Source organism: Phocoena sinus, chromosome 11 (genome assembly GCF_008692025.1).
Source record: "Phocoena sinus isolate mPhoSin1 chromosome 11, mPhoSin1.pri, whole genome shotgun sequence".
Taxonomy (NCBI): Eukaryota; Metazoa; Chordata; class Mammalia; order Artiodactyla; family Phocoenidae; genus Phocoena; species Phocoena sinus.
The window spans coordinates 94,971,996-94,986,079 of record NC_045773.1 but is presented as its reverse complement, the minus strand read 5'-3'; the positions used below and the strand labels follow the sequence as shown (position 1 = coordinate 94,986,079).

Here is a 14,084-nt window from a genome sequence, read left to right as displayed (position 1 = left end):
GATGTAGGGAGTAAATGGAATATTCCGAGGGGCAACCGCGCTTTCCGCGTCAGGTGTCATTCCTCCCTTTCTAGGCTCCCACCTCAGGTGGCTGCGTTTCCTTCTGTTATTTGGAAGCCAAGGCTGTGGCTTTTTTTCCTCAAACATCAGCCCCGGTAGCTCTTCGTCTCCCTCTGGCGTTCCTCTCTCGCTATTTCTTTAGATTGGTGCCCCGGCAGGTGGGGGGATCCGGGGACGGGAAGGGGGTGGGCGCAAAAAGAAAAGCTGATGGGGGCTTCTGATCAGCAATCCTGAAAGGACTGGGTATGTGCCTACAAGGATCCTTTTTTTTTTAAAAAAAAAACTTCCTTTTCTTGCCAACCCCTCTCCTATCTTTCCCACTGTGGACGCAAAGAACTTGAGCCGAACAGCCTTGGTGGGCGGGGGCTGGAAGAAAGAGCAAAGTGCGTCCATCTATCTGCCAAAATGATCTGACCCCGAGTCGGGGGTGGAGGGAGGCGTAAGTAAACAGCGAGAGCGTCCCCTGGACTGATCAGCACTAAGAAATCGAAGAGACATAAAAGGCAAATGAAGCGAACAACAATTAAAAAAAAATTCCCCCGCACACAACAATACAATCTATTTAAACTGTAGCTCATACTTTTCATACCAATGGTATGACTTTTCTGGAGTCCCTCTTCTGATGCTTGAACTCCGGGGCTGGCAGCTTGCAAAGGGGAAGCAGACGGCAGCGCTGCACGGGCAGGTTTACCAAAGGTCTCCAATGGGTATTTTCTTTTTCTTAGCCCTGCCCCGAATTGTCAGACGGCGGGCGTCTGCCTCTGAAGTTAGCAGTGATTTCCTTTAGAGCCCGGCCTTATCTCCGGCTGCACGTTGCCTGGTGGTGACTAATGACACAATAACATTGTCTGGGGCTGGAATAAAATTGGAGCTGTTTACCCCCGCTCTATAGGGGTTCAGTATAAAAAGCCGGCCGAGAGCTGTCCAGGTCAGACGCGCTTCTGCCTCTGCGCTGGGACCAGCGCCGCCAGGGTCCCCGGGTCCCCGTGCGCCACGGCCGCCACCGCGTGCGTCCTCGGACCGCTCCCACTGCCTTCTCTCCTGGCAGACGCTTCTTTTTTCTCCCCATTAAAGAGCATTCGGGCTGAAGGATCACTTTGAGATCCGAAGAACCCGAAGCGCTCGGAAGGAACTGAAGCTGTTTTTTTCTGCGTTTTCCCCCCACACCTTCGGGTTTAGTTCGCAGTGGGGAAGGATTTTGATACCTTTTTTTCCAGAATGGATTATTTCCCCGTGATTTTCGCTCTGCTGTTTGTGGCTTTCCAAGGAGCTCCAGAAGCAGGTAGGCACGTTGACTTGTAAATCCCTGAATGCTGCCGTCTTCTTTTCCACCTTAATGCTTTTCTTGCTTCTGTGTTTTCCCCCATTTCTTTTTATGACTGCCGCTCAGAAATCAAGTGTAGGGGAATTATTGCCCAAAGGTGCTTATATTTTCTAGTGGAAAAAAAAATCCTCTGTTGAAGACCATTGCTCCTCTAGCATTAAAATAACATTATTATTATTGCCTTGGCTTTTAAAAATATGACTCAATTAAAGCGAGATGTAATCTAGCTAAATGTATGTTTGCAATATATGTGTTCATACAGGTAATAGGACATATAGGAATTTATATCTTATTCAAATACTGCTTTAATAGTGTGTTAATGTGTGAAATATTTAAACGTTTCAGCTTGAAGCCAAGGAATTTTATTCAAGGCATTCAAGCAATGGATGAGCAGTAAAGTCACCTGCAGAACAGCCTGGTGAAAACCGCCCCCAGGCGGTTTCAGGGTGAAGCAGATGTTTTCTTGAAAATTGTCATTGTTGACTTTAGATTTCTTTCGGCAAGTTTTTGGCACTCAGAACAGTGTGGGCTCTATTTCCAGTTTTATTCACCTGTCTTGGGAGGGAAGCTAGGATAAATCTCGGCTGCTGAAGGATTTAGGTAGTATGTGTGCACCTGCCCGTTTCCCTCTTTTAGGGTCAGTGCACTTTTTTGTCTTTTCATGACCCTGACTGAAGAGAAAGGATGTCAAGGGAATGAAAATCCTGGAATGTGTCTGATCATTTGAGATGTACAAAATTAGGCAGATAAGCTGCGTGGCTAACTTGTCAGTAAGAGGAAGCATGCTGCCGTGGGGAAGGGGAGACGGCAAATCCCGCCCACACCATCCTGCTCCGGGGATTCAGAATTCAAAACCCACGGAACCTTGCCTGGGTCCCCGGAGCTGCTGCTCACTTTTCCCTTAGGTCAGTGGTTTTACTGTAGAGCTGATTTCTCTTCTCTCTCTCCAATCACCTCCCCGAAGCTCTGGACCTCCACCTAAGTTCAAGAGGTGTGTCTCATCTGGGCTACTCCCAGCCTTACACAAGGTGTGAAGTGGTGGGTGCTGCCCTAAACGGAAGGTCATCCCACATGAGGAAGTGGCTCTGAGTCTAGGAAAAGGCAGTATGATTTATTTAGTTTCAGGTTTTTGGTCATCAGCCAATTTTAAGCCACTGTAGGTTGTGCTAAGTTCCATGCAGAAGCCAACCCAAATGTCTAACAGGCAGTATTTCTAAGCATTTCCTTGAAGGCTGCTTCAAGGGGCTGGTAAGTCCCTTTTCAGGTGGTTGTTTCCCTGCACTTGTATAATCTCTCTGAAGCTGGATAAGCCAGTGGCGATAAAGGTGAAGTCATGTTAAGGAGGGAAAATAATAGAGTCCTTTTTGCTCGGTGTTTCTTGCGGGAGGCCGGCTGGGTGCTTCATCTGCTTTTATCTGCTCTGCTAGATGTGGCATCGACGCTGTGACCAGTGTGCCTTTGGGCCTTGGGGGAGACGCCGCCCACTGACCTGCTCTTTGTCTCCCCAGCGGTCCTGGGTGCCGAGCTCAGCACAGGAGCCGAGAGCGGAGGGGAGAAGCCCTCTCCCAGTGCGCCCTGGAGGCCCCGCCGGACCAAGCGCTGTTCCTGCTCTTCCCTGATGGATAAAGAATGCGTCTACTTCTGCCACCTGGACATCATTTGGGTCAACACTCCAGAGTGAGTCTCTAGAGGGCATCGTTACTCTAGGCTTCCTCCCCTCCAGCTTCACGGGAGACTGGAGCCCAGTTACTCTCGTTACTTTTGGGTTTGGACTCTGAGGGTAGCATTTCTGACCACAGGAAAGTGCCCCAGTGGGGAAAATGCCCCTCAGGAGGCTACCACACATCTCGGTGGAGAAACTTCGTGTTGGGCCTCCGGGGAGAATGTTCTCCTTTGGGATCTGCCTGGGTTTAGGGAAAACGTTACCGAGGTCATATGTGGCTTGGTCCAACCTGTGCTTCTCATGGGAGGGTATAGACTGAAGAGGCAGAAAGGATTATAGAGAGTTATAGTCTAATGTCTTTATCTTAATTATAGAAAAACTAAGACCCAAAATGTTGAAGTCACTTGCCAGGATGAATTTATGGTAGAGCGAGACCTAGAACTTGAGTGTCCCAAGTCCCCGCTTTGGAAAAGCCTATTTCAACACAGCAGTAGAAACGCGGTCCTTAGAGTTCCCTTCTGCCTCCTGAGCGAAGAAAGCAGTTTCCCCCATCTCCCCCAGAAAAGTAGTTCACCCATCAGAAGGAATCCTAAACAAAAATGCATTGATTGTGCCTGTGGTGTCCCGTTATGGTGAGGGATGACTGAAGTGCAAACAAAATCAAATCAAACCAAACAAAAACCACAGCGAGCCTCATACTTAGTAAGGTGATACTTCCAAGGGGAGGACTTTATTCTTTAGGTGAGAATCACAGTGGACACAATGGAAATTACTGGACAGCCTTCTGATGAGGAGTCCCTCTACAGTTGTACGATAATCACCAAATCACAGGAGGTGTGCAAACCTGGCGTGAACCGTGCACACGGTAGTGTGTCCCCCCCAGCCTCCTCAGGGGGCCCTTTTAGCGTTATCATGTATCACTTGAATTGAAAATCGGTTTTCGAAATCTTGTGAGTCATGGTTTTGCATGGAAGTCCCCCACCCCCACCCCCAAGACCTGTTAACTAAGTAGAGAGTCAGAAAAAGGAAGAAAATATGAAACAGATACCAAAGCAGAGATGTCATAATTTCGGCCAAAAGACAAGGCTGCTGTGTTGAGAGTTGACATGGAATTTCATTGACTTAGAAAAACTGATTTTCTCCTGGTTGGGTCCACACACTTGAGGCCATTGACCGGCATGCCATCCTGACTGTTAGCAACATTTGACTCTTCTGAGTCTCGCTGCCAAATCCTGTGGTGTGAGCTCCTCAGGAGCTTGCCCCAAAGAATGCAACCTCTGGAGACGATCGGTCATGCTCATAACTTTTGTTCCTCTCTTTCCATGATAGGCACATTGTTCCATATGGACTTGGAAGCCCCTCTAGGACCAAGCGATCCTTAAAGGATTTCTTTCCTACAAAGGCAACAGACCACAGGAAGAGATGCCAATGTGCTAGCCAAAAAGACAAGAAGTGCTGGAATTTTTGCCAAGCAGGAAAAGAACTCAGGTGAGTAGAAACACCCTTGTTTTCCTTCAGTTTTATGCCTTCCTGACCATCTTCCTCTTATGATGCTGTCTGTCTTCTTGTTTAAAAGAGATTAACAGAGGCATTGAGAACAACTGAAGTTCCTATTGCTGAAATGTTCTCCCTGTGTGTATTTTAACAGGGACCAAGACACCATGGAGAAAGGCTGGAATAAACAAGAGAAAGGGAAAGACTGTTCCAAGCTTGGAGAGAAGGGTCTTCATCAGCAGCTGGTGGAGGGAAGGAAAATAAGAAGGTAAGAGGCTCCTAAGAACAGCTGGTCCCCGTCACCTACGAATGGTCTACTCTCCTAGTCATTCTTGCCTTGATGGGAGAAAGGCCCAGAGGACAGTAACAAAGAAAAGGGGAATCTTTGTGTTCTCTAGATTATAGAGAGCAAAGGAATCCCTCTCAAATGTTTTCTTGAAGGCCTTGAATGCAGACTGCTGCCCTCTGTACACTTTGGTGATTTTTAGCACACACACCACTCATCCTAAAGGTAGATTTTCCAGACAAAATCTATCTAGAGACACCTCTGTCGTTTGGTCACATCTAGTTTTTGCCTCTCTGAGTCAATATATTTACAGCTTTCCCTGAGAAATTAGAAATCCTTTCAGGGAGAGTTTTGGGTTTTTTTTAAATTAAAGTGTCACATATAATCAAATTCTTCAAAACACAGCAGTTATTCAAATGGCCAAAGGGAAAATAAAGTCATAGGCAGGGTTGGTGAGAGTTAGAACATGCCATTTTTTCAGGTTTATTTATTTACTTTTTAAATAGGGAAATGCATTTGGTGGAGACCCAATGTCATTCCCAAAAGCTTTCTCATTTTTTAATCATGAGCTGGGATCTGGATTAGTAATACCATAGGATTGCTCTGAGCAGTTTTTTGTTTTGTTTTGTTTTGTTTTTGCGGTACGCGGGCCTCTCACCGTTGTGGCCTCTCCCGTTGCGGAGCACAGGCTCCGGACGCGCAGGCTCAGCGGCCACGGCTCACGGGCCCAGCCGCTCCGCGGCATGTGGGATCTTCCCGGACCGGGGCACGAACCCGCGTCCCCTGCATCGGCAGGCGGACTCTCAACCACTGCGCCACCAGGGAAGCCCCCTGAGCAGTTTTAGAGTGAGAAGTCTCCCAAATCCTAAACATTTTGGAATTCACAAGCTGCAGGGAGGAATCCTGCTTTCAGATCCGCCCCATATTCTACGTCTCCCTATCATGGTCAGTGGCAGCTTTTCCCGGAAATCCAGTGGCAAGAAGTCCTAGGATCCAAGTATTATAAGCACAGGCCTGGCGGTCATGAATGACTTCTGAGTTGTTTACTACTGATGTGGGGCCATCCTCAGCACTGCCCACGTGCTGTTGAAGTTTCCACATTTATAACCTCAGGCCACTAGTGCGCCTTCAGATCGCAAGATTACGTAAATCACCGTTTCTGGACTGACTTGGAAATCTTCTTTTTTTTTCTATTAGCTTCCATTACATCAACTATTAAATCAATGTTACAGTCCTTCCCTTTTTCTTTCTCCTAGAAACAGAAAACATGAAACCTGCAAAAACAATTTTTTTTTAATGGCTGTAGAATATTGTTTTGGGCCTGCCTGTAGACCTCCTCTTTTTGAATCTCTTTCCCACGAAGCCCCCTTCAGTTTCTTATGTGATTAAGAAGACACTCCTGGCTATTTGAAACCTCTGCTGAGTGAGTCTCTCCATACAATCCCACAGGATAGGGCTAAAGAAGAAAAGAGAATATCTCTAGTTGACCTTAAAAATTGTACTTTAAAATTGTATTTAATACCCAATTCCCTTTAGATATGACCATATCACCCTTATTCTCCCTGCTCACCGCCCCGCCCACCGCCATTCTAGGCATAAGAGGTAGTTTATTTTCACTTGAGGTTAGCGGAGTAACATGGGGTTTTGGTTGGGGGTGAAAGTTCAGGATCCAGATTTAGATTTGTTTTTGCCAGATTCTAATTTTAGATGTTTCTTTTGCCTAGGAATGATTTTTGTAGAAAAAAAAAATAATAACATTTGTTTTCTCTTGTCTTGTTTTAATAGGTTGGAAGCCATCAGCAACAGCATCAAAACGTCTTTTCTTGTTGCCAAGCTGAAAGCCAAGCTCTACAGAGATAAGAAAGTGACCTACAACCGAACACACTGATGGCAGGTTGTCGGGGCCTGTCTGAAGCCTTCTCATCCACCAAGAGCCCTGGGCCTGACTCTGCGCTCTCTCCACATGGCTGGGATCAGAGCAAATGCATCCTCCCCGCTTAGACCACTTCTCGTTCGTTCCAGACTAGCACAGGACCAGCGCCCTGGGTGCAAACATTCCAGGAAAGGTTAAGGAGTCCCCCCAGCCCGTCTTCATTTGCCTCCATCAGTGGGAACTGCTTTCGTTTCTCTCCTCCTTTGGGGTGACAGCGGGCTATGCAAAGAAGGCAGAGAGATGCAGTGACCTGCAAATTAGGGTGGCCTCCTCCTAGAGGGAGGAGGAGAGGAGATTCCGGTTGTGGGCGGCGTCCCCGAAGAGGTTCCGAAGGGAGTGTTTGTGTCTCACTCAGGCGCCTGGCACATTTCAGGGAGAAACTCCAAAGTCCCTGCAAAGATTTTTCTAGGGAATGCACAAATTGAAAACACTCTAAGGACAAACACTCGAGTTAAAAAAAAAAGAGAGAGAGAGACTTTTTTTTTTTAATTCATAAAATGCAAAATTGAAAGAAACTGTTACTACTGTAAATCAGGAAGAGTTTCATGCATATGAGTCTACCTCACCTATGTTGCACTCTGGCAAAGTATTTCCCCACCTCTAATTATTGCTTCCCCAAACTCTGCCCTCTCTAAAATCCCCACACTAAGCCCTAGCCTCATGGAAGTCTGTCTAATGTGTCAATAGTAGATATAACATTTTCAGGGTAATCTACTAGCTCTGTTCCATAAGAAAAGAAAGATCAGTTGAACCAGGAGATTCCCTTACCTTGATTTTTGGAAACACAATGGTATAGGATTGTTTAGGAGAGACACTGAAGGGTAAACATTGTGGTGATTTAAAGCAGTCAAATTGTCTTCCTTTATGTAACTGGCTCATGGAAGAGGTTGGATTACATTTTGATGTACTTATTTTTTTATAGATATTTATATTCAAACAATTTATTCCTTATATTTACCATGTTAAATATATGTTTGGGCAGGCCATATTGGTCTATGTATTTTTTTTAATGTATTTCTGAATGAAATTGAGAAAATGCTTTGTTTTGCCTGTCAAGGTAATGACTTTAGAAAGTAAATATTTTTTTTCCCTACTGTATTGACTTTGAATCATTTCTGAAATTTCTGAGAAGTGGGCCAAAGTGGTAAGAATTAGGTAGGGGGATGATTAAAGATGGTTTCTTGGAAAGGTGACAATTAGAAGGAAAAGAATCATGGCTAATGAAAACAAGAATTTGATTTATATCTTAAAAGTTGCCTTTAGATTGCATTAAGCTAAAAACAAAACAAAAACCCAGCTTTCACACCTCTGTCTTTCCCTGCATAGCCGTCTCTGCTTCCCCTTCACCTGCAAACTCTCCAGGGACTTGATCCATTAGCTATGCTTTGGCTATTAGACGGGATCCAACAGTTTAAGCTGATGATGTGGTGAGAGGTGCTTTCTCCATGTTAATAGACTGAAGGAAGCAATGGCAAGGCGACCTCCCCAAAGGTACCTAATTATACACATTCCACACCAGAGTTGCTTTGAGAAAATGGCCTTCTCAGAGCAAGTGAGGGCTCCCACTGGCTTTTTATTTGCTCAGATTAAGAAGTGTGTTTATTGGGCTTCCCTGGTGGCGCAGTGGTTGAGAGTCCGCCTGCCGATGCAGGGGACACGGGTTTGTGCCCCGGTCCGGGAAGATCCCACATGCCGCGGAGCGGCTGGGCCCGTGAGCCATGGCCGCTGAGCCTGCGCGTCCGGAGCCTGTGCTCCGCAACGGGAGAGACCACAGCAGTGAGAGGCCCGCGTATCGCAGGAAAAAAAAAAAAAGAAGTGTGTTTATTGAGGAACACCAAGCACCTTCTCTCTTTCATGGTAGCGTAGGACTGGACACGTGCCCTTGGAGCCAGAGATACCAAATGCTGCTTCTGGGCCTCCTGCATCTCGGCACCTCCCTCCTCCCCACTTGGCCTTGGCTGACCTGCCAACCCGTTGGGGAGAATAGTGCTGCAAACGGTTGTTACCAACAGAAGCCCATAAGAGTTTGATCAGCTTCTGAGAATCTTCACCGCCTTTCTCTTACAGTGTTTGAAGGAATGCCTGGCATTCCTCAAATAGTAGCTCACAGGGATCGCTGTTGTCCAAACAGTGACACATCTGAAGGATGTTAAGTAACAGTCTTCAGGTGTGCACAGCCAGTGTCCTGGGCAGAGTTTCTATCTTTACCGGCATTGCTTTTCATCTTTCACTTTTTTGTTTTTAGGAGACAGTCCAGTGTCTTTGGGGAATTGCTTATAAAACTCATTTCATCTAGCAAACTGTTTCTCGGTGTGCGGTTCTCAAGAGGAGGGTGAAGTTTTGTCCACATTGACAAGGGACTTGGCCTGAACTTAGCCCCCGTTAATCGTAAGCAACCATTCCATCCCCTGGCATCATGAATTTCCTCATCCATTAAATGAAAAAGGGGAGGAATGTCCCTCAAACTCCAAGAGCTAGCCTGAGATGGCAGGAAGAAGTGGAGGTGACAGCAAAGAATGAAGATCTGAGCTTGGAGGACATGAATCTAGTATATTTAAGAGGGAGTTGGCATGGGAAGAAGCCACTGAGAAAAAGTAAAACGGGGCAAGCACCGGTGATGAGATTTTCCTTTTCTTTTCTTTTTTAAGAATATTTTTTATTATTCAGACGTTTAAATCCTCTTCCCCAGTGCTTTCTGCCTCAGTAACCGGCAAGAAAAGTAAAAAGTGTGAAGCAGTGCTCCTAGGGCATGAGGGTCAGTAGTAAAATACGTTGGAAGCTTCATAGGAAATAAATATTTTTGGAGTATGTAGGAAAGATTGACTATTACTCAAGGATCATGCCAGCGCGAGGGGTGAATTGATGGCCCGGTCCGTCATGCTTTCTGCTGCTCTTCCAGTAAAAGCATGGTTTCTGGAAGCCCACTTAGAACAGATTTCTCTCTACACACTAACGAACAGGCAGAGCTCTGATCTCAGGGATCCAAGGACCCGAGGCTCCTGGATGGGGAGAGGTGAACTTTGGTGAAGGGAGAGGTACCCACTCCAGGGCTAGGTCATTTTCACTCCAGGGATTGGCTTCTTTTGTGATGGAAACGATTGGCTTTTATCCTGCCTGTGCTTCCCTGAAATACTCAGGGTATTAGACAATGAAACTAAGTAGAGTTCTCACAACTCCAGGTATTACATTAAGCAGGGGTTCCCTCAGGAAAGAAAGAGCAATCTTTGGTCTTTCCAGGGGAGAAAGCCAAGGCCCAGAGAGGGAAGTGACTTACCTAAGGTCACACAGCAAGCTGTAGCATCTCTGGAGCCTGAACCCTTGAGCATGGCTGTTTCACTCAGAGGCACCTAGAGGTCAGTGGAAACAGACACCCAAGCCAACCTCATTAGAGGGTTCTAGGTGGTAAAGCAAAATCGCTCTTCACAAAAGCTTTGCCTTCCAGCCTCACAGATGACGGTTGCCAGATCCATCCTTTTTATTACTCTCTCAGGACTATCAATGTGCCCCTGAACCCCAGTCACAAACATTTTAGTTGTAAAATATTTGTTTATTACATCATCCTCATGATGCCAATACACAGCTGGCAGAAAAATTACTATAATTTACAATGCCAGCCTCCAAATCCGGTGCCATGAGTGCTTCATTGACAACTTCTTCTGGAAACAGATCTAACACACGGGAAGAAATTGCAGTGATGAATGCGATGGCAGAGGCAATAGCGTTTCCTCAAATCCCGGGTGGTAACCAGAGAAAGATCTAGGACTGGTGCCATCGGATAATGAAGAGAGAAGGGCCTCAGCCTTGGGGGTCACTGACTGATGGAAGGGACGTATGCCGAGCCCGACAGGCAGCGTGCTCTTGAGAGGCAGCACATCGGGAATCTGACCTGCAGTTTTGCTGGTTCAGAGTCTTCTGTGTTTCTGCAGCTTATTTTTCTCTTTCATATTCTGAATCACTCCAGGCCTCCACCCTAAACTGCTGTGGAAATATCCAGGGATGAAATTAACAACAGCCATCACTGGCATGGCATGGGCACGGATAGGGACAGAGCCAGGGGGTGGTTCTGTGGTCCCCAGGCCACCAGGTTCCTGGTGGTTCCCAACTAGACCAGATGTTAAACCTCCAGGTGTTCGATTGTGGGAAGGTCCAGCCGTCTGAGAAGGCATGGGCAGCCAGGATGGAATTTCCAGATTTCTTGCTTCTACGGCTAGTCATCAGCCATTATGAAAGTATTTCAACAATAGCCAAGACATGGAAGCAACCTAAACGTCCATCAACAGATGAATGGATAAAGAAGTGTTACATATATATAATGGAATATTACTCAGCCATTAAAAAGAACGAAATAAAGCTATTTGCAGCAACATGGTTGGACCTGGAGATGGTCACACTAAGTGAAGTAAGTCAGACAGAGAAAGACAAATATCATACATAGAATCTTAAAAAAAATGATACAAATGAATTTATTTACAAAACAGAAACATACAGAGAATGAACTTCTGGTTACCATGGGTAAGGGTGTGGGGGGAGGGATAGATTGGGAGTTTGGGATTGACATGTACACGCTGCTATATGTAAAATAGATAACCAAACAAGCACCTGCTATATAACACGGGGAAGTCTGCTCAGTATTCTGTAATAACCTAAATGGGAAAAGAATTTGAAAAAGAAGAGACACATTTATATGTATAACTGAATCACCTTGCTGTACACCTGAAACTAACACAACATTGTAAATCAGCTCTACTCCAATATAAAATAAAATTTAAAAAAAACTAATATAGTCTCACTGGTACATGAACCTGTGCATATCAGACTTGGGAGTATCAAAACTCTTGGTCAATTATCTTCCTGACATTCACTGAGTGGGCCCGCAGGTCTTCACACCTGCTTAAGTTTAGCCCCACATCTTTCTGTCCTTGGACCTTTGTTGTCTTGCTGCATTTTCATCCCTCTGTATCATCCTCTCACTCTCCACGCCCCCCTCACTCATACACTGACCTCCTTTGGTTGAAGTGGAAATACTCTAAGGTATTCTTCGTCTCCTTGGAGGTTTTTAGAAGGACAATTTTACGGTGGCCTACACTGGGGTCTGCCTCAGACCAGAACTTGCTAGGGTCTTAGATCTGCTCTAGGATTCACATGAAGGAGCTACTTGTAAGGCTGAGTCTTTGCCTCTTAGATTAACTTTGGACCCTAAAGGGTGGCCAGATAATTTCTCATTAAAATGGGGACACTTTGGATAGTGATTGGTGATGCTCTTAACAACGACCACAGACTGTCATGGGCAAACTGGGACATATGGTCACCCTAGAACAGGAGAAGCCTTGAAGGAGGTCAGAATTTCAGACCCACTTTGATCTCTTAGAGGTGACCTGGACCTTGGCTCTGTTTAAGCAGACTCAATGTCTATATCTCTTTATCTGCAGACCAGGCGAGGACAGAGAACTTTCACCTTTTCTAGGGCCTCCAGCCTTGAGTACGGAATTTCAGGCATAATATAGCAATGAATTAATAAATGTACAGATGGGTTACAGGGTTCAGTAAGAGAGGGGCAAAGGTGATAATGAGACTAGACTACAGAAGATTTATAAGACCCATTTACAGGGATCTCTTTAGAGAGTTTGCATAGGTAAAATATTCCTTTATTCAAGCTCCACTTTAGTGGTAATTGTCCCAACTGGGTGAGTCTTTCTATTTCTTTGTACTCCAGTTCACCCTGCATACCACCATCATCATAATAACCTTCCCCAAGTGCTTCAATCATAATTTCTGTAAATGCACAGCTAGAAAGAACTTAAAAATAAATGATGTTATATATTCCCTTCTCAAAAAGTCTCCCATTGCCATTCTCAGCTTATAGAACAAAAAATGTTACCTACTGACAGTGAGCAAGGAGAAGGTCCAGATTGAAAGAAAGGTTAGAAAGAGGTACGATGATTTCTAAGTTCTTAATTCTTTATTACGAATATCTTCAAACATAGCCAACATTTGAGAGAATAGAATAATAAACCCAGTATACCCATCATACAGGGTTAACAGTTGTCAAGATTTGACTGATACAGTTTCACCTCTACCGACACTCTGTCCTCCCTTCCTGGATGACTTTGAAGCAACCCCAGGTGTCATTGTCCCATCTTCTGTCAATATTTCAATATGGATATAATGCATTTGATACGCTGTGTTCAACCAAGTAAAATGTGAAATAGCCAATTGGATATGGGGGTCTGGAGCTTAGAGGGATTGAACAATAAATGTCCCCGGACCTCATGGGACCCATCATAACACAGGAAACAAATATGTTACCAGCTAACATTTATGCAGTGCTTACTGTATGCCAGATACTCTTTTGAGAGGTTTGCAGGGACCAACTCATTTCCTCCTTAACTATCAGCCTGTGAGGTAGGTACTTTTATTTGCCCTGTCTTATGGATGAGGAAACTCAGGGACAGATTAAGTAGTAACTTTCCCAAGGTCAGGCAGCTAATTAAGAGACAGAGCTTCGTATGACCCAGATAAACTAGTTCACTATGCTTTGTGCCTAAGAAGAATACAGCGATAAAGGCTACACTGTGGGATAGGAACAAGTCCTATGATGGTGTAAAAGTGACAGTGATCTATTCTGCGTGGGGGTGAAGACAGGAAGTGTGATGGGTTCTTGGGAAGATACTGTGAGGATGGGCCTTGACCCTTACCTAAGCAAGAAAGCGCCCGAGAGATTTATAACTCAATCAAAAGTATAGAAGAGTCTCAATAAAATGCTTCATCTACAGAGGACTTGATCAGAAGAATGTCGCCTAACGTGCTATCTATCTCATCAACAGGTAATTTATCTGACTACAATTCAGAAAAGATAATTAATTCAATGATACTGAAAACAGTCAAGCATCACAACCACAAGAAAGAGAAAAAAAATTTCATTTTCCTAAGTGTCATTGATATTTTCTGCTAAATTATCCTGCTAAAACCCAGAAAGGGTAATTAACTCAATGATATTGAAAATCCTTAAAGAGCATAACAACAGCAAATGGGACTAACATCTCTTAATCTCAAGTGGCATCAACTGGATTGAAATTTGGGGACTTGCCTTTAAAAATAAAAAGAAATCAATTTGAATAGATTTCAACTAAATTTAGAAAATTTATCGAAACTTGTGGCTAATAAGAGGAAATGATTCCACTAGAAGTCTCTGTATTTAACCAAATGTAGAATTTATTGTATAGTTCAAGTGCTCCGCTATTCTCTTACTGTTTGTCACATGGTCATAAATGTCCTTTCACATGTTGAGAATTCCCACTTGATATATAGGTAGGGATTGCTGTCA

At 44.8% G+C, this 14,084-nt stretch overlaps 1 protein-coding gene across 3 annotated transcripts; it reads left to right on the top strand.

Moving 5' to 3' along the window:
• The first annotated feature begins 688 nt into the window (after positions 1-688).
• EDN1 (endothelin 1) lies at positions 689-7,856 on the top strand. 3 transcript variants are annotated; one of them, XM_032650201.1, is made up of 6 exons: positions 800-1,342; positions 2,893-3,061; positions 4,377-4,535; positions 4,696-4,809; positions 6,084-6,250; positions 6,613-7,856. In XM_032650201.1, exons 1-5 carry the CDS (start codon positions 1,279-1,281, stop codon positions 6,214-6,216), a joined length of 639 nt encoding a protein of 212 aa, XP_032506092.1. In that variant the 5' UTR covers positions 800-1,278; the 3' UTR covers positions 6,217-6,250; positions 6,613-7,856. The 3 variants fall into 3 exon arrangements, with proteins under 3 accessions (XP_032506093.1, XP_032506091.1, XP_032506092.1); XM_032650202.1 differs by lacking the exon at positions 6,084-6,250 and having other exon boundaries at positions 689-1,342; XM_032650200.1 differs by having other exon boundaries at positions 705-1,342; positions 6,084-7,856.
• The last annotated feature ends 6,228 nt before the right edge of the window (positions 7,857-14,084 follow it).

Bases quoted from the DNA above. Each gene is read 5' to 3' on its own strand.
- EDN1 (XM_032650200.1), top strand. From the start codon at position 1,279: ATGGATTATTTCCCCGTGATTTTCGCTCTGCTGTTTGTGGCTTTCCAA. The intron at 3,062-4,376 runs GTGAGTCTCTAG...TTTCCATGATAG, and splicing joins ATTTGGGTCAACACTCCAGA to GCACATTGTTCCATATGGAC. The intron at 4,810-6,083 runs GTAAGAGGCTCC...TCTTTCTCCTAG, and splicing joins GAGGGAAGGAAAATAAGAAG to AAACAGAAAACATGAAACCT.